This window comes from Danio aesculapii, chromosome 10, assembly GCF_903798145.1.
Source record: "Danio aesculapii chromosome 10, fDanAes4.1, whole genome shotgun sequence".
Taxonomy (NCBI): Eukaryota; Metazoa; Chordata; class Actinopteri; order Cypriniformes; family Danionidae; genus Danio; species Danio aesculapii.
The window spans coordinates 9,457,457-9,477,231 of record NC_079444.1 but is presented as its reverse complement, the minus strand read 5'-3'; the positions used below and the strand labels follow the sequence as shown (position 1 = coordinate 9,477,231).

Below are 19,775 nucleotides of genomic sequence, written 5' to 3'. Positions count from 1 at the left end.
GATTGTAACATATACCTGTGTTGAAATCCAGTTTGGACACTTGCAGAGCATAGGCCTCACACTCTTTCTTACTGAAGCTGAAGATGATCACCGGCTGGAAGTTCCTCTCCATGATCATCTTCACAATCTTGAAGACGTTAGATGGACCTGAGGGGGGGGGGATGGATTTAGTTAGCATGAAATCAAAATGTATCCTTTTATCGTTTCAATATCACAACATTTATAATATATATTTTTCATTCATTAATTCAAATGCTTTGGTTAGAGGGATTCTGAAGATAACGATCCACCTATTCCAATGCTACAATTAGAGAGAATCTCCTGTTAACGAAGCACTGAATAAATTATTTGGAAAGAGCAAGTTTCTAGTTAACAATCTACTAAATCATATGCTTCACTTAGAGTAAATCCCCATTTAACAATCCACTGAATGTTTTTGTAAGAACGTGTCCATTTAACAATCTACTGAATCAAATGATTCAGTTAAAGTGAGTCTAACGATCCACAGATTCAAATGCTTCAGTCAGAATGAGTCTCCAGTTAACGTTGCACTGAATAAATTTCTTCTATCAGAGCGAGTCTCAAGTTAATCAACTGATTCAAAGGCTTCAATCAGAGTGATGTCGCGGTCACACTAGAGTTTGAGCATGCGAAATTCTGTCGTTTGGCACTGCGAAAAGGGGCAGGATTAAACAAGATGATTAGACATTTTAAAAAGCTAGCGATTACTCTATATTTTAATTTTCTGTCCAGAGAGGTCATGTTTTGATCTTCGATTGGTCTCACAGGGTCGCGTGATGCGATTTCACAGGTCAGAGTTTACTAAGCTTGAACTTGCAACGTGGTGAACTGCATGCTTGCGTTTCCGGTCTGCCGCATTCGTACACGCATGAATGGAAGTCTACGGGGCGAAAAGTCCAGTGTGACTGTGGCTTGAGTCTCCAAGTTAATTTCAATGCTTCAATCAGAGCGAGTCTCCAGTTAAAAATTTACTAAATCAAATGCTTCAATCAGAGCAAGCCGCCAGTAAACAATCAATTGATTCAAATGCTTCAATCAGAGCAAGTCTCCATTTAATGATCCACTGATTCAAATGCTTAACGTTGGACTCAAAATGAATAAAAAAAATGGAAATCCTCAGAGTTAAAAAAAAAAAAAAAAAAAAAGTTGATAGCACAGAGTTTTAGGTTTAATTATAGTTCATGAAAATCATGTTTAGAAAAGTTCTTTAAGCCTCTGTACAACATGCTTGAACGTAGACATCTATATTAATGGATTACTGCCTAACATTCTCAAAATACAAAAATACACACACAGCTTCATTTTACTTTTAATACTTGCATCCATAACAAAATTGTACTGAAGTAATAATTTATTACAGTTTATGTACTTTTACACAAGTACATTATTTGTGTGCTTTGTACTTATCTGTAGCTCAATTTGTCTCCGTTGACTAATGTGAGCTCACTATGGTGTAAATATTTGGAGGAAAACAGTGCTATGTTGATGATTCTATATGTATGGTTCACAGCTATCTGAGGTTAAACGTTTATCTGAAATAGTGACTAAATGAAAAGTTTATGGCTCCTTACTGGAGACACAAGTTTGCCTTAATCCTTTGGACTTCTACAGTTGTTATTTAAATAAAAACATGACATTTAACAACTACAAATCATAAAAGGAGAAGTCACAGTTTATTTTATTCATCAGAAATGGGTTGGAACTTGAAAGAGGGTGTCCGATACTAGAAAATAGTTTATTTTTAGTTCTTGGAAATATGTTTACTGTGTAATTTGCACATGTTGCCTCTTGAATACTAACCTTTGGTTCCACCTTTTCTGCCTTTGGGGTCCCACTTGGCCCCAGTGTTGCCTCCGGTGTCCCCCGCGTCCCTCAGGACCTGCATTGCAGTGTTAAAATTGTCTTCTCTGAACTCTCCCTGACGAGAAATAGCAATAAAAAGTGTGATTACATAACCACTATGATACACAATGAAATGACTTCTTAAACTTGATTCATCTTGTGGCTTGGCAGTCATGCAATACATACACAAATACATGTTGACGTTTCAACATCAAAATCTGTGTTCAATTTCATGCAGCGTGAAATGACAGCTCCGAAACTACACCCAAGTCAGATAATAGTACAGATACATTCCATATATTGTAATAAAAAGGGCGGCACACAAACCCAAGAACATTCAGGCGTGTTTGACTTGCACCTCTGACATGGTAAGAAAAGGTTTAATTCAGCTATGTAAAGCATTTGGCTCCTTACGTTCTCATCCACGACAAGATGGAGTCCATCGCCCCCTGCTGGAAAGATGTAGTGCTGCAGTGGAGTGGGACGGTAGTCTGTGTACACCACGTGACAGGGCTGCATGTAAAAACAAAGACCTCATAAATGTCCCAAAGAGGCATTATGAATACATTATGGCTGTGAAGTTTCTCAAAATCCACTTCCTTTAAATCAAATTACACTACGAACATTACTGATTATACACCCCTATTGAAGATTAATATTTTTATTCATTTCAAAGTAGAATTGTGCGATTAATCGAAATCGAATTGCAATCGCGATTTGAAGCATTGCGATTAGCTAAATCGCAAAAGTGATGTGCGATTCGCCAAATTGTGATTCGACTTTGATTATTCGCACAGCCCTAATGCATAACACATGTCCACATTTATGCCAGAAACATATAGGTCCTATGTGTCAGCAACCTATATATCCCTTGTATGACAGAAAGATATATGCCCACAAATATGCCAAAAAACACGTCACATACATGTCAGAATCATACATGTTCCATATATGTCAGAAACATATATGTCCATGTATGTAAATTACATTTATGTTTCATAGATTTCAAAACATGCATGTCACCTTATTTGCCAGAAACATAGGTCCACATTTATGTCAGAAACATGTATGTACCATATATGTCAGAAATTTATATGTACAATATATGTCAGAAACATATATGTCCCCTATATGTATAGCATGTGTATGCCAGGAAAGTATAGAATCCTTATGTATAACAAATAAATGTCCTATATGTTTCAGAGACGTATATGCCAGTAACATACATGTTCACATATATGCCAGAATCATATACATATACACACATCATATACATATAAACACACACACACATATATACACACACTAAGATATATGTGCGTGTGCATATATACGTTTTAATATATACATATTTTCCTCAAATCGCACAGCCCCATTTCACAGTGAACAACTAAGTTTGATATTTTTATGTGTCTCTTCATTTTTCCTGTTTATTAAAATTTTATTTTATATTTTCCCCAACATATTTATTTGGCTGTACATAATAGTACGTTTTTTGTTCGATTAGTTATACAATCTAATCTAATGGAACTTATATAATGTAAATGCATGAAGATATTGTAACCTATTGTAAATTTTACATCTATTGTAAAGCACTCGAAGGAAAATATGAATTTAAAAAACAGATCTGTGAGGGGTGTACTCAGTGCTGAGCACTGTACCTAGACAAGTAATTAATTAATAAAAACATAAAAGTGAAGAGTCATTTAAGCATATCCACAATTTATACACAGGGTTCTAACACCTTAACTAAAGTCAAATTTAAACACTATGAGTACTTTCTTATATTTTTATATCCAACTGAGCATTCCTGGAGAGAAAAAGTTTGGGCGAACACCCAAGATTAACAAAAGTCTTATGACGATGGAATTTTCAGACCATTTACTAAAAGATCAAAAATAAAATGCAGAATGAACAATGACCAACCTGTTTGTGGAGGTGACAAATCCACTCTGCAAACTGTCTAGCATTAGGAATGGTGGCAGAAAGGAAGACATGGTGCACATTATCTGGCAGCAGGATGATGGTCTCTTCCCAGACCACGCCACGCTCTGCAGACCACATGAACCAGAATTATTAAATAATAGCTAAAATACAAAAAAATTGCATTTTTAACATTTCAGGTAACCTCTGCATCATCTGCCAATTAATCATTAAGGGGTCAATGATTATGATTTCACCCTTTAAACTGTAGTTACTAGTATTAAACTAATAAAATCAGCTATTTTGGAAAAACAACATTAAAGTTAGGAGATATTTATTTTACAGAATTAGCTTTTTAAGGCCTCCAACAGACCCCGATATATAATTTATTATTTAGTCTCTCACTTATCTCTCACTTCAGCAAACAAATAAACCATCTTAATTATCTCGGTGCTTTAAAAAAAAAGAGCTAGACGGTAGTCTATAATGCAGGTCGAGTGCTTTTATAAGATGGCAAAAGCCCACATCTCCAATCACTGAAAACGGCTGCAAATCTTTAGCGAGGAATTCAGCGAGGGATTGTTGTTTTTTGGAGGACTTGATTACCTTCTCTGCTGTCCTGCTTTCAGGCAGTGATATTGTTGGGTGATGGCGCCCTAAATGTGCAGTCATGTTGGAAGTGTTTCTGTTTGAGTAGGCTAAACGTGTAAAACCATGCTTGCTCAGTCATTTTTTGTTCACTGTTCTTTCATTGGCATTATACTCCACGGCAAAACCGAAATGTCCTCACATCGCAGATTTGAAAGACGCTGGTGCTTTCTCGTATTGTTGCCTCACTTTACCGTTGCTCACCATGTTAAAGTGTGGAATGATGGTTAAGCGCCCCCTAACTGTAGAGCATAATGATTGAATATTTACTTGCGGGGAGGAGTTTCCTGATCTAAGCTCATAGACTTACAGGCACACACAAACAGTCAACCCAGAGATATAAAACGCATATAAATTATCTAAACGTAAAATCGAATAAAAAAAATATATATATATATAATTCACAAGCCTGTATTGAACTGTGGATGTGGTACTGAAAGGTTCAATATTATATTGAGAATTCTGGCATCCCTACATAAAAACAATTAGGTTTCCCAAAGAAATCTCCAGAATTGCTTTGTTTCAGCTCAAGAAATAGTTTGAACAAGCAGCAAAAATATTTTTTTTTGAATGCAAGTCTAAAATTTACATAAACTCCACCCTGGGCATGACGTTTCTGGACAACAAGGCCAATCAGAACACGCTGAGCCAGCTGACCAATCAAAGTACATTGAGTCTGCAGTGTAGAATAAATTTAAATAAAACCATGACCCTATTAAAGTGCACCCCATAAACACAATCGAGCCTTCAAAAATACCTGAATGACCGCCTTGAGCACAACCCACCTGAGTCTCTCATGTAATGGATCTCATCAAAGATGACCCACGCCACCTCCCTCATGACCTCTGACCCCCTGTACAGCATGCTCCTCAAAATCTGAAAGAAAACACCACAGCAAAACAAATCAATCAATAAGTAAAAGCAGCAGTCGCTGATGTTCCAGCAGATAACAGATCTCAATCTCACCTCTGTGGTCATGACCAGACAGGAAGCCGTGGGGTTAATAGTGACATCACCGGTCATCAGCCCCACGTCCTGAAACTCCTCGTACATCTCTCTGTACTTCTGATTGCTCAGAGCTTTGATGGGGCTGGTGAAGATGACTCGCTGCTTTTCTCTAAGTGCCAGAGCAATGGCATACCTGCGTTAAGGAGGAAATGATTTACAATTTTACACAATGATTTAAAGCCGAGAAGAAATCAAAACTTCCTGTTTGTTTATCAGATTATGTGATTTTGAGTTAATGAACGTGGCCAACACTGCTCCAACTGTCAGCTTTGACAACAAACAGAAATGGTTAGCAAGAGGTGGTGTCTGTTAGGTTGTAATAACTCTTCTAAAACCCCTTTCCCAATCTACATCCATTCAGCCCGCGCTAAAAAAACAAGCCACACACACTGTTTGCTCATTTAAAATTTCTCTAGTTTCTCTAGAAACTGCGTCACAATACAAAAACAATAACAATCACAGCTTCTGGTTAACTGGGACTTTAACTGTGCGTTCACACAGAAGGCGGTGAGAGCGTCATAGGTCGCTCTGGCCACCCTGGCGACAGCGTTGTCTGCCTTTAGCTCCGGCGGCGAGAGAGTCAAGATTCGCTACACTGATCTCGTAGTTACAGGGGCCGTTGCAGCATATCATATCAGTTACATTCTTGCATAAAACATGCTTTCTAGCGTGAAAATGTTGCACACTTTTTATCAAATGCATTTAACAATGGAAGATCAAGTTGCATGTGGTGTGGCTTTGCTCCACTTGATTATACAATATGTCCATATGTATGAAATATCCTGAAGCAGCAATACTGTTTTGTACTGTTGCATGAGATTCACGCTTTTTTTTAAAGAAAAATCTATACAACATTAATGCACTTCAGTAACTAGCCAGTAACTTATTTAATGCATGTTCCTTTAAGAAAACATCGCAAATAATTGGAAATCCGGCGACCGCAATAATCAAACCCTTGGAAACAACTGTGGTCGGAACCAAAGTTCACAGTGACGGTACTCTCTGGACTCCTCTCACGTATTGCTCATTACCATAAAGTTAACTTGATTTCAACTCTCCTCGACGCCCACACCGGCGAAAACGTGCAGCGCTGCTCCTCGCCGCCGGCTCTCATTTAAAATGAATGATCTCTGGCTACTTTGACGCCTTTGCCGCTTTTGGTGTGAACGTACGGTAATGCAGAGTGGTGTTGTCACAATACCGGGATTTCTAACTTTAATATGATACTGTAAGAAATATTGATGCACAATACTTTTTCGGACCGCTCACCAGCCTTACACGCACTGTTTGACATGAATTCATTAATGATAACTGTGCTGTGTTCTCACGGGTGGTGTCTGACATTGCACAGATGCTTTTGACATATACCTTATTAAATGTAAAGGTCATTTTAATAGCAATACCGGTCTTTTTATGAGCTGCAATATTAATTTAATCTTAGTCAGTGCAAGCCCTTTTGCGATGGTGTACGTGGTGTTAACTTTTACATATAGCTGCACGGCTGACATAATCTGGCGATTAAATAAAGGATTAAACAGAACCTGTCGTGCTTATGATGTGTAGATGTGGCAAACAGTTACCTGAAAATTCCGTCCCACAGACTTTACAATGAATGCTTTAGTTATTTTCATAGCGGACTTGAAGCCAATGGAAGTCTTATCCACTCTTCAAAAAGTGTAGATGATGGATTAACATTCACCACGTGATCAGTAATCAGATGTGCCATTATTTGTAGCTTTAGGTGTTTCTAAGACAAATCTGACAGTGTTTTTTTTTATTCTCATCTTCAGAGCTTTACATTTTCACGGTTGTAGCTCCTGTCATCTTAAGACAGGAGGCGACTGAGTGATTGACAGCTGATTTTAGCCAATCCATTCATGTTCAGTTCTTAGAGCAGTGGGCCAATAAGAAGAGCGCGAAGGCAGGGCAAGCATTGCGGGCTTTGAGCACCGCTTGGCTTTGTTTACTCCGGCAAGTTGACATGACAAGTTTTAAACTGTTCCTGAGCACTGCGTTTCAAGTACAAAGATGCATTCTGCCTGAATGTGTCCTAAATACTTTAGGAATTTATCAGTAATATCATTTTTTTTAAAAATTTGAAAATATTAGCTTTCACTTGTAATACTGAAAAATATTTATTATAATCACTGAAAATTACACAATTTTTAAATCACTCTTGACCCCTTGAAATTATTTTGTTACCCCCGCAGGGGTCGCGACCCCCAGTTTGAGAACCACTGATCTACATTGTATAAATTGCTTTGTAATTAAATGTAAAGACTTGTAAAATACTATTGCAAAGCTGCACAGTTAAGACACGTTTCAGTTTAAGGACACTCACTCTGCACACACAGTCTTTCCGGCTGACGTGTGGGCCGACACGAGCACAGACTGGTTGTTATCGATGCACAGGATGGCCTCGCGCTGGAAAGGGTCGAGTATGAAGGGATACTCCTGCACGAGGAAAGAAAACCATGTTTAAATGAAAGGCAAAACATCAGGATTATCAAATAGTGCTCAGTGAGTTTCAAATCACCTTGGCAGCTTTTCCAACACGTGGTTTCAGTGGAGTGTATTCCTCATTGGCAGGAAGAACCACCTGAAACAGGAAAACATGGTCAGCACATAGACCACGACAGAGGGATTTACTCAGTTGTTTGTGTGTTTACCTCATGAGTGCAGCCCTCCACCGTCTCCACCTGCTCCGATTTCACTTTCGGCATGAGCTCTGACAGACTGAGGGATGACAAAGATGTAAAGGTATAAGTCAGGAGGAGTGTTAGGCATGTTGCTTTTAAAAAGTAATTAATTATCATTACTTCTCATAAATAGTAACAGAGTTAGAAATTGAATTACAGCATTATAAAAGTAACCTGGGAAAGCAACTATTGTGCTTATTATGAGATGGGCACTAAATTGAATAAACAGTTATTTTAAGACAACGTATTCTGTTCCATAAATTAATTCTGCTGTGGGACAATATGAGAGACAACTATCAAATATAATATTTTATTGTAAATATAATTTCTATAGAGGAACTATAAAACATAATAAATGGTTTTAAAACCTAAAAACACTTATTTATATATTAATATTTATACCATTGACCACAAATGGCCAACAAATACGCTTAAAAATAAATTATGCTTTACAAAGCTTAACGCTTTACATGTAACAATATAATGACGAAAGTAATAATGATGATCAAATCCCTGTCATAATTAAAATATTATACAATGGGGTTAAAATTCTGTATTCATAAAAAAAAACATGGCTGCAGTGCAGACAATGCCCGTTTTTATTACATTTTTTATTATACCATGCTTTTAGCTCATGTTCTTCATAAATAGTAAAATAAAAAAAATCTCCTACAGAAGTAACTTAAGAAAAACATGCTTTATGAAGAAAATGTTTTTTAAAAATTGAAAAAAAAAAAAAGAAAAAAAAAATCACTTTACAAAGTGGACGATGATGATTGTGAAAATAACTGCAATTGTAGTGGTAGAAAAAAAAAAGAAAAAGTTTCAAACATATTTAGTCTATTGTTTATCACTTAAAACACTTTTTTTCCCATTTGGTGTTTTTTCACATGGCTTTTTTTGGCTCAAACTGAGCCGAAGGTATCGTGATCATTTGATTTCTGCTACTTGAAACAAGCGAATTAAGCATCATTCTTGTAATCTTACCAAGTAAAACATGATCTTATTTAAAAAGACTAACATTAAATTAAATACCTGATCACCCTGATCTTCAACAGATCACTGGAGCTGTGTGAAGTGCCCTCCTGCCTCAAACGCTTCACCATCATCCCCATCCCAAAGAAACCCAAACTTACAGGACTAAATGACTACAGACCGGTGGCACTAACATCTGTGGTCATGAAGTCTTTTGAAAAACTGGTGCTGGCCCACCTGAAGGACATCACTGAACCCTCACTGGACTCTCTTCAGTTTGCCTACAGAGCAAACAGGTCTGTGGATGATGCAGTAAATATGGGACTGCATTATGTTCTGCAACACCTAGACAGACCAGGGACCTATGTGAGGATCTTGTTTGTCGACTTCAGCTCGGCGTTTAACACTATCATCCCAAAACTTCTCCTGCCCAAATTAACTCAGCTCTCTGTGCCCACCTCTGTCTGTCAGTGGATCAACAGCTTCCTAACGGACAGGCAGCAGCTGGTGAAGCTGGGAAAATTCTCATCTAGTATCCGCACAATCAGCACTGGCGCCCCCCAGGGGTGTGTCCTCTCCTCACTGCTCTTCTCGCTGTACACGAATGACTGCACTTCAAAAGACTCCTGTGTGAAGCTCTTGAAGTTTGCAGACACCACACTTATCGGCCTCATTCAGGATGGTGACGAGTCTGCTTACAGACAGGAGGTTAAGGAGTTGGCTGTCTTGTGCAGTCACAACAACCTGGAGCTCAACACGCTCAAAACAGTGGAGATGATAGTGGACTTCAAGAGAAACCCCCCTGCTCTCCCCCCACTGAGCATCATGGACAGCATTGTGGCAGCAGTGGAGTCATTCAGGTTCCTGGGCACCACCATCTCTCAGGACCTGAAGTGGGACACTCACATTGACTCCATTGTCATAAAAGCTCAACAGAGGCTGTACTTTCTTCGTCAGCTGAGGAAGTTTAACCTCCCAAAGGAGCTGCTGAAACAGTTCTACACCTCCATCATTGAATCAGTCATCTGCACATCAATAATTGTCTGGTTTAGCTCAGCTACTAAATACGACCTCCAAAGACTACGTCGAATAGTTCGGACTGCTGAGCGAATCAATGGTACAACCCTTCCTACTCCCCAAGAACTGTACTTATCCAGAGCGAGCAGAAGGGCTGCCAAAATCACTCTGGACCCCTCACACCCTGCACACTGCCTCTTTGAACTTTTACCTTCTGGTCGACGCTACAGAGCACTGCACACCAGAACAGCCCGACACAGAAACAGTTTCTTTCCTCAGGCAATCCATCTCATGAACACTTGATGATAATAATTGCGAAACCAACATCACTACTTGCTATACACTTTTATACACATATACACTTATTTAACAACACACTTTACATGCCAATTTGCACATAACAGCTGCACATATAACGTTGTATATAGTAATAAACACGTACATAACTTGTCAATTTGTATATTTGCACTCACTACTTCTATTTTTTTTTAAATATATTTATTATCTGTTTTTTGTCCTGTCTCGGTAATCCTGTTGCACTGTAGAAGCTCTGTCACGAAAACAAATTCCTCGTATGTGTGAACATACCTGGCAATAAAGCTCTTTTTGATTCTGAAATACAAGACCACTTGGGGTCACTCGGTAGCTGTAACCGCCTGCCTGATTTGACAAAAGGCGGAAGTGGAAAAAAGAAATTTATGAAGATGGCCGCCTCGTAATTCTATGCATTTTAGACTCAAATGTAGCAGAACCATCCAACACCATTTAAAGTCATTATTAAAATATATCAACATTGATTTACTTTAATAACAGACAGTTTCAAAGGCAACTTTTACTTCAATTTTAACCTGTATAGCCAAAGTGTCAAGTTAGTACACTCTAATGCATATCAGAAGTACACTAATGCAGAGTCTAGACTGCATGATTTTCAAAGCAATCGTGTCACAGATGTTTTCACACTGCATGACTATCTGGGCTAGCGTTTTATTACTGCTTTGTTTACACTGCAAGATGTATCGGCAACTGGGAGTTTCACATTGCATGACTTTACAATAGGAAGAATCGCCGACAACTTTGTCCACACTATGTCTCACAAGCAAAAACACGTAGTATATCTTTGGTTATTAACTACATAACGAGAAAGAAGCCTTTAATGTGGTAGAAAATTTACATATTTGCTCACCTGGGTTTGAAGGGAATTAGCAATTTCTCCAACTTTTTTTCATTTTCTTTTGACTCTGATTGAGATACTGCTAACATGACACGTCAAACAGACTCAGTGCTTCTACCAAATTTACACTAGTTTTTCCTCCATATCTTGGGTCCAAACAAACTGAAAATGAGCTCTTTTAACTTCTCCCACAACCTCCCGCTGGCCTGCAGGTACCCATACTAGTGAATGCTGCTCTCTCTCATTGGCTGTAGGTGATCAACGATGTTATTTTCAGTCAAAACTCATTTCACACAGCATGATTTGAATCAAAGACAGCTCCAGAGATTTAGCATGCCAAATATATCAGGGGTGTCTGCGACTCCTCTACGATTCTCTCAGATGGCGTCTTTGAAAGTTCACACTACACTGTGTGATTGTCATTCACATGAACGAGCAGCGTTTGGCGCATAAACTTACTTGATCTCCTCTGCTGACACCGTTTCCAGCTTTTGTCTTTTCCCCAGCAGCATCTCATCGGGACCATCATCATCAGCATCTCTTTTGCGCACAGATGCTGAATCTCCCTGTGGTTTGCCAGCTTTATCAGGCGTCTTCCTATAACACAAAAAGACAACGAAAGTCTCACTCGATCTCCACTCAGTGCAGCTTAACTAAACCAGAACAAATCAGTCGGTAGGATATTCTGGAGTCTTCAAGGGGTTGGCTAAGCAATTTCTATGTTAAAGCGATAGTTCACCCAAAACATAAAACTTACTGTTTACTCACCCTCAATTTGCTCCAAAACGGTTTGGGATTATATATTTTGTTCAACACAAAAGAAGATATTTCGAAGTATGTTGGAAACCGGTAACCACTGACATCCAGAGTAGGAAAAATACTATGAAAGTTAATGGCTAATACTTTCCAACATTCTTTAAACTATCTTCTTTGACATTTAACAGAAAAAAACGAAAGTCAAATAGATTTGGAACAAAAGGGTGGAATTTTCATTTTTGGGTGAACTGTCACTTTAAGACATGTGATAGACAGACAAAAACAAACAATACAGACAAATAGATAGATGAACAAATGTAGAGTGAAACATATTGATAGATGGACAAACAACAAGTAAATCAGTTATGTTTGTGTTTACGTTTGATTGAATGGTCACAAATGGTATTGCTATATGCCAATGTAGGACTTTGGGGAAGCACGTTCATATAAGCGTTTAAGCGTCACAAACGGAAGAAAACTCATCCAAGTCTTAACTGCCGAAGATTAAAAGGTAGAAGCAAACGCTTTTTGGTGATTCTCTTGGGTTTATTTATCTCTGAGTGCGCGTCACATGTGTTGAGTGTAACCACAGGAAGCCGCAAAAACTGTAGATAGGTTCTGCAAAACATACCGCTTTCACGACCGTTCACCTACCCTGCATGAGCTGCGGACTTTGCAGCGGCCTTTTTGCTGGAACCGGCCTGTTCTTCATCAAACACGCTGAACAAATCGTCTCCAAAGGCGTCCGCCATGTCTTCAAACAGACACAAATCCCAGAGTGCGATGCGCAGGCCGCGTGTCGGAAATGACGTGCGGCGTAATGAATGTGTGAAATAAGCTACGGTAAAAGTCCAAGGTGATTAAACATTCAATATATTTATTAATTTAAAGAATAATCGTTGTATTTTTTTGTTTGAAAGTAAATTACTGTTCACTAAAGCCTTCTCAGTTTCTAACTGTCATATTTACAAATAAACGAATAAAGTTAAAACGATTGATTACACAGGCTTTTGTGATAATATCGTTTAAATTAAATTAAAATGCATCTTTTTGGTTGAACGTTAACGTTAGAGTAGAAACTGGAAGTATGCATTTATTTAAACTTAACTTTGTGTATGGGAAGGTTTTACATTAATTGATGTAAATACACAGAAATTATTAGAACTTAATTATTAATCATTATCTATTCGTAATAAATCGATAAAACGCATATGTACTGTTTAATAATCTTTTAATATGCTTTATTGTTCTTGTATCCTGCGTATTTATTTATTTATTTTATGTAGATTATATTTTAATATTGCAGATAACAGGTTCACTTTTTAATCTTTTTACAGCAGTTTGTCTTGTCTGCTTGTAAAATTTGTTCTGCAATAAAACTTAGATTAAAACTCTATTTTTATAATGCCAACCTAAAAAGGCACTATTTTACCCATGTTAAAAAAAACATCTAGGTAAACAAAAAAAAAGAGTATACGATTTTTTGCTGAACTTTTATTTTGAAAGCAGCTTCTGTAGCTTCATGGTTCACAGATTTGACAGTAGATTTGAGTAGAGTTGGCCTCAGTGAGCACAACCTGCTTTATCATTTTCACCTAAACGGTTTTATTAACAGAAATGTGGAGTGTATTGGTCAGTAACAGACAGGTAAGCTGATTGTTTTCGCTATGGGTGGAAAGAAAAAGAAGTCTGCGGTAGATTCCTCGAGTGGTCAACCGGCTGCTGCTTCTGGTACTGCAACCAATGCAGAGTCTGAATCCACCGGTAAAAAACAACAGCAGAGACCAAATAATGGGAAAACAACCTCCAAAGAAAACAAACCCAGAGGTCAGCATTCATTTGACAACTTGCATTACTTATTAACGGAGGAGTTTGAGTTTCACGACTCAAATAAACATTGATGACTCTAATCAGATGCGGTGAATCAATTGATTTGAATCAAATGAATCAGAATTTATTTTGTTCTTTTTTCCTTGCAGCTCCCAAAACATACGGTCTTAACGCGAATGCACAGACTGACACAAGCAGTGGATCTGATAAGTCAATCCTGAAAGTAAGTCATAACTATTTATGATTTTTCCTCGATATGTTTTGATTGATACATTTTACTATGATTTATAGAAGATGCACAATAAATTGTCATTCAGTGTACCAATAGTTTATATGCCAAAAAGTCTTGTCACATATATAAAACATTTGATACCATTAAATTAATTAATTTAAGGATCACACTGAACTCTAAAATACTAATAAATTGTCATTTAAAAACTTTATGCTTTGCTGTTGTCCACTGACCACTATTTTTTATTCTTTTGTGAGCAAATATTGTAGTACAATGCATTTATATAAGAGCAATTCAAGCGTTATGGGTGTGACATTTGTAGTAAAATCTCAAAACATAAATTTACAGAAAAAGTATATGTTAACATTATATTGAGACATCTGTTTATATTTCCAAAACAACTCACCACAGAGTTTAAATGAGAAAAATAAACATGCGTTATGGATGTGAGGGAAAAAAGTCTGCGAGTTACTTACAGTACACAACATACTTTGTAGAAATTCTATGAATTAAACTGCACAACCCAAAAGAAACTATGCTAATCAAAAGGATAAGAGTTTGCTCACTATATAACAAAAATGGTTGAATTTATTTTATTTGACATTGTCTGCATTTATGAGGAAAAAGCTTCGTTATGGATGTGACGTCTCTTTGTTATGGACTTGACAGATGTGAAATTGGCACTTGTGTGATTTTGGTAAATCAAATATAATAGATTGAAAACATCAACAGAGACATTTTGAGCATTTTAAAGCACTGTAAAATACTTGCTCACACAAAAAACTCGGAAACGGTTTCGATATTTTGGCAAAAACTTATCATGGCAAGGTTGACATTTGTATGGAATTGCTCATAATACATATAGTAGGCCTGTCACAATATCTGTTTTTTGTTGTACGATATATTGCACTAAAATATATTGCGATAAACAATATTATTGTCATTTTAAGACCATATTATGCCACTTATATAATGCCAGAATGACAATATAACATGCAGTACACTCTTCCAAAGAACACACAATATTTATTCTTAAGAATATTTAATTTATTATAGTAATTTTAACAATTTAATAATCAGGCATTGGAATCAGAATGTGAAAACGTATATCCTAAACAAACAAATAAATAAATAATAATAAATGTTTAAAAAAAAAAGTGCAAGGGAAAAGTAACAGAGGCTGCGATATCTGCTACCTAAGCTATTGTCAGTTGTCAAACACCCACATGAAAATATACTATAGTAATTTATTGCAGGCGAGGCAGTGGCGCAGTAGGTAGTGCTGTCACCTCACAGCAAGAAGGTCGCTGGTTCGAGCCTCGGCTGGGTCAGTTGGCGTTTCTGTGTGGAGTTTGTAAGTTCTTCCTGCGTTCGTGTGGGTTTCCTCCGGGTGCTCCGGTTTCCCCCACAGTCCAAAGATATGCGGTACAGGTGAATTGGGTAGGCTAAATTGTCCGTAGTGTATGTGTGTGTGAATAAGTGTGTATGTGTTTCCCAGTGATGGTTTGCAGCTGGAAGGGCATCCGCTGCATAAAACAAATGCTGAATGAGTTGGCAGTTCATTCCGCTGTGGCGACCCCAGATTAATAAAGGGACTAAGCTGAAAAGAAAATGAATGAATTTATAGTCAATACTATAGTTTTTTTTAACCAAATCTGTTTTGGAAATAAAAGAAAAAGAAAAAACACAGAGTCATTATTTTTTACAAAAATCAATGAATAAAATGTTTCTTGTGGAGCAAATCAGAGTATTAGAATGATTTCCCAAGGATCATGTAAAACAAAAAACTCTTTGGGCCTTTAGTTGAAATAAATGTCCCGTCTCAATCAGGAATTTTGTGCTGATGATTAATTGGCTAAACAAATAATTTTAAATTTGCAATTTAATTGTTTTAGATATTTATATATATTTGTGTTACTTATTTTTATTTTTTATATGGCATCAAAATGACATGGATATTAAATGAGAATATTATCTTAAATAAAAATATTTAGAATTGAATACAATTTTAAATAGATTAAATATGATTTTCTTTATTGCTGTTCAAATAATATATATATTTTTTTTATCTTATAATCAATGTAAATCGTAGATCCTTGTAAATTCATATTACAGCCCAGAAAATTATCATATATTAAAGTCTTATACGCTGGTTTGAGCCCAGGCTGGGTCAGTAGGCATTTCTGTGTGAAGTGTGCTTGTTCTTCCTGTGTTCACATGGGTTTCCTCTGGGTGTTTAGGTTTTCCCCACAAGTTCAAAGACGTGTGATATAGGTGAATTGGATATGCTAAATTTTGTCCGTAGTGTATGTGTGAAACAGTGTGTATGGATGTTTCCCAGTAATAGGTTGCAGCTGGAAGGGCATACGCTGCGTAAAACATATGCTGGATAAGTTGCTGGTTCATTCAGCTGTGGCGACCCCAGATCAATAAAGGGACTAAGCCGAAAAGAAAGTGAATGACTGAATTCTTATAATGCTATGCAATTATTTCCACATAAATAAATAAATTACAATCTCTTAATAAGCACTAGATGAAATATAAATAATTGTGACAAGTAATAATATTTCACATTTATTTTTATTAATAATAATATTTTGACAGTATTATTTTATTTACTGGCAATATAAGTTTTAAATTAAAAAAGTATTTATTTATTTATTTCCATGTCTTGAAGGTTGTTATCCAACCAGAACTGGAGAAGAAGGTGATCAAGTTGATCAACGATTACAGACAAGAATATGCAGATAAAGGACCAATATCTGGGAGACTCACCTCCAAAAAGCTACTGGTAATTTATTTCAATTTCTTCTTTAATAGCAATCAATCAATAGATTATTTATTACCCAAGAATATTATTAAAAAAACCTGTATGTGGTCTGTTGCTGGGCAGGATTTGTATACAGCCCTGCAGAAGTTCCAGTTTAAGACAGAGCACATCGAGGAGGCCATGAAGAGCAGTGTGCTGTACGGAGGAGATCTGCACTCTGCCCTTGACTGGCTCTGTCTCAATCTCAGAGATGGTAAAAGATTATGTTTTTGGTCATAAATTTATATTCTGCTTCACAAGTCTAAACTTTTAAACTGCTTTTGTTTTTTGTTTTGGTGAATGAAGATGAACTACCAGACGGCTTCAGCCAGAAGATGCAGGAGGAGAAACAGAAAACACGGCCCAAGTATCAACCTCTTCAAGAGGAGAAGAAACAGCAGGTGAACAAAAACCAAGAGCCTAAAGAGGAGGAGAAACCAAAGGCAAAGGTGTGTTAAAGTGTCTTGACGACACATTTTCTCTGTCTCTAAATCTGAAAGTGAAGGAAGTTATTTTGTTTAAAGATTAGGCAAGGCCCGTTGATTTATACATCACATTTCATACACAATTGTAATTTAAAGTGCTGTACATGAATACAAAATGCCTTTACATAATACATAATGCCAGAAATATAGTCCTGTAACATAAGGTTGGTTGTGTGTTCCAGGGTCACAAATGTGTTTTTGGCTTGTGTTTGTTGTGATCGGTATAATTTAGCTTGAGTTGCATTTTAAAACGCCTTACAAAATGATATTATTTAATAATATGAATAATTATTACAAATCAAATTACAAATCTTCAGCCAAATAAATCTTGATTTTTCTGTTTCAGTCTAGAATTTTAAAATCGATGCATCCCTAACAAACACGTATATTAGGGCTGCACAATATACCGTTTCAGCATTGATATCACAATGGATAATGGGCTATATGCACACAGACTTTTAATTTTCAGGCAGGCAGCCCAAGGGCTTCCGGTGAGCTTTCTTTCTGTTACAAATTTGTCAGGTTTAAGATCTGATTTCTTTAAAAAGCAGCAATCTTCACTGCCTGTTAGATATACAATAGGAAGTGTGTCTCAGAACGGACAAGAAGCACTACATTAAATTTCATTTCCCACTGCCATGTCTTTGAAATATGACAGTTTATTTTACCCCAGTATTTTTAATGGAGTTTCTGCGCTAGCCTGCTGCTACTGACAGCATTAGCGGTTACAATGGTCTTTCATCTTGTTTTACGCTTGAACAACTAAATGAATGCTTAAGTCTATTTAACTGAATGTCGATGCTGTAAAAACAACCTTGTGAAATTGAAAATAGTCACATTAAGCTTTCACCGTAAAATTATCGTTGACTTAAAAACTCTAGCTGTGCATATAGCTCATTCGCAATAGACACATCGCAAGATATATGCAATGTTGAGTTTGTATCACAGTTTAATATTTGCACCTGTTTTTGATGCCTGTGATTGTATAATGATTTTAAAAGCATTCAGGCATAAGAGATTGTATGTGTGACTTCAACAATGATTAATTTTATTGAGTTATTTATATTTTTATCATTCAATTACTGTACTTGAATACTGTTAAACTCGGGAAATGAAAAAAAACACTTTTATTTTGTTGTATTTTTTCTTGACTGTATTTATAAATTGTTATGCATGAAAATGCTCACAACACATGCAAATACAGAAATGCACTGCAAATAGCACAGACCATATTAAAAAATGTGATGGGGAAATATATAGATATTAAGTCATCTGGTGAAATTGTATTCATATCACAATATATATCGCAAAAAAAAAAGTAATGCTAGATTTTTCCAATATCGTGCAGCTCTAACATATATGCACACTATTGACAAACTAGGCTTTATTGCAAATCTGTTTTGGACACCTAAAGATGGTCTATACATAAACATTGAAAAAATATATTTATTTATTTATTTTGACTGTGTATTTTTTAAACTATGCAGGGTTCAACACTAAGGATTTTTTTTCTACTGGCTGAACTTTGCCCTGCCAAAATTTTCACTGGCCCCACCAAAAAAAGAAGTTAATAGCTATTTCATACAATTGTGATGTAACTGAATTTGAAAAAAATTATATATTTGTTTTTTGACACCCACAAACATCGTCACCAAATATAAATCAGAGATGAAATCTCTCATACATAGCCTCATTTCAGTTGTCAAGTTTTGTAAAAATCTGTTTATTGAATTAATCTATTAAAAAAAACTTTGGCTAGAATTATGCATTACAGGCTTAAATTATAGAGAGAAATAACAGAAGAACCGAGACTGCAGTCAGATCATGAAGCAGATCAATGTTGATCTTTCTTTCGAGGTGTACAAATGAACAAAACAACAGGCCTAATACAAAAATTATAAGATTAAAATATGGAAAAATTATCAATGGTAATTTCTGTCAATTTTACTAATGGATAAACAGCTCTCGGTAATGATTCAGCATGCTTTCACTTTTGTATTCGACATGAAATGCACATTTGCTGGTAGGAATGGCATCCAGCCCTACTCATGTTTCTCTCTTCATACAGTATAGCCGTATATATGGCCGTATACACAACTATAATACACTGTGATATAGCCTGGATTGTAAGTTCGTTGTATCGTTTTGCTTTCTCACTACAACCGATCAGCTCCAGAGTTCGTTTCAATCGAGCCAAGACCACCTGGTGCGGATCCGAGCGCTATTGCGGGATTCACATATGCCAAACAAACTGCACTAACTGGGGAAACGCGCCAGGTTCTGAAACAAAAGTCTAGGTGTGAAAGCACCCTATTTGCACGCAGCCAAATTAAACTTTAGTGACAAGGCAGCACTGGCC

The 19,775-nt window shown here is 36.7% G+C and overlaps 2 protein-coding genes across 2 annotated transcripts in view; one reads left to right on the top strand and one right to left on the bottom strand.

Annotated features, from left to right (window-relative positions):
• Positions 1 to 12,848, bottom strand: part of mtrex (Mtr4 exosome RNA helicase) — a 50,096-nt gene extending 37,248 nt beyond the window's left edge. The window contains exons 1-11 of the mRNA XM_056466973.1: positions 12,715 to 12,848; positions 11,764 to 11,901; positions 8,112 to 8,178; positions 7,979 to 8,041; positions 7,784 to 7,896; positions 5,401 to 5,575; positions 5,220 to 5,310; positions 3,790 to 3,914; positions 2,278 to 2,376; positions 1,822 to 1,939; positions 16 to 147 (exon numbers count right to left, since the gene is read on the bottom strand). Coding sequence (XP_056322948.1) covers positions 16 to 147; positions 1,822 to 1,939; positions 2,278 to 2,376; positions 3,790 to 3,914; positions 5,220 to 5,310; positions 5,401 to 5,575; positions 7,784 to 7,896; positions 7,979 to 8,041; positions 8,112 to 8,178; positions 11,764 to 11,901; positions 12,715 to 12,812 — 1,219 coding nt within the window. The 5' untranslated portion in view covers positions 12,813 to 12,848. The remainder of the gene's footprint in view (positions 1 to 15; positions 148 to 1,821; positions 1,940 to 2,277; positions 2,377 to 3,789; positions 3,915 to 5,219; positions 5,311 to 5,400; positions 5,576 to 7,783; positions 7,897 to 7,978; positions 8,042 to 8,111; positions 8,179 to 11,763; positions 11,902 to 12,714) is intronic.
• Positions 12,849 to 13,589: 741 nt separating this feature from the next.
• The window catches only part of dhx29 (DEAH (Asp-Glu-Ala-His) box polypeptide 29), a 32,060-nt gene continuing 25,874 nt past the window's right edge, over positions 13,590 to 19,775 (top strand). Inside the window, exons 1-5 of the mRNA XM_056466552.1 lie at positions 13,590 to 13,887; positions 14,040 to 14,113; positions 16,800 to 16,913; positions 17,016 to 17,145; positions 17,238 to 17,380. Coding sequence (XP_056322527.1) covers positions 13,728 to 13,887; positions 14,040 to 14,113; positions 16,800 to 16,913; positions 17,016 to 17,145; positions 17,238 to 17,380 — 621 coding nt within the window. The 5' untranslated portion in view covers positions 13,590 to 13,727. The remainder of the gene's footprint in view (positions 13,888 to 14,039; positions 14,114 to 16,799; positions 16,914 to 17,015; positions 17,146 to 17,237; positions 17,381 to 19,775) is intronic.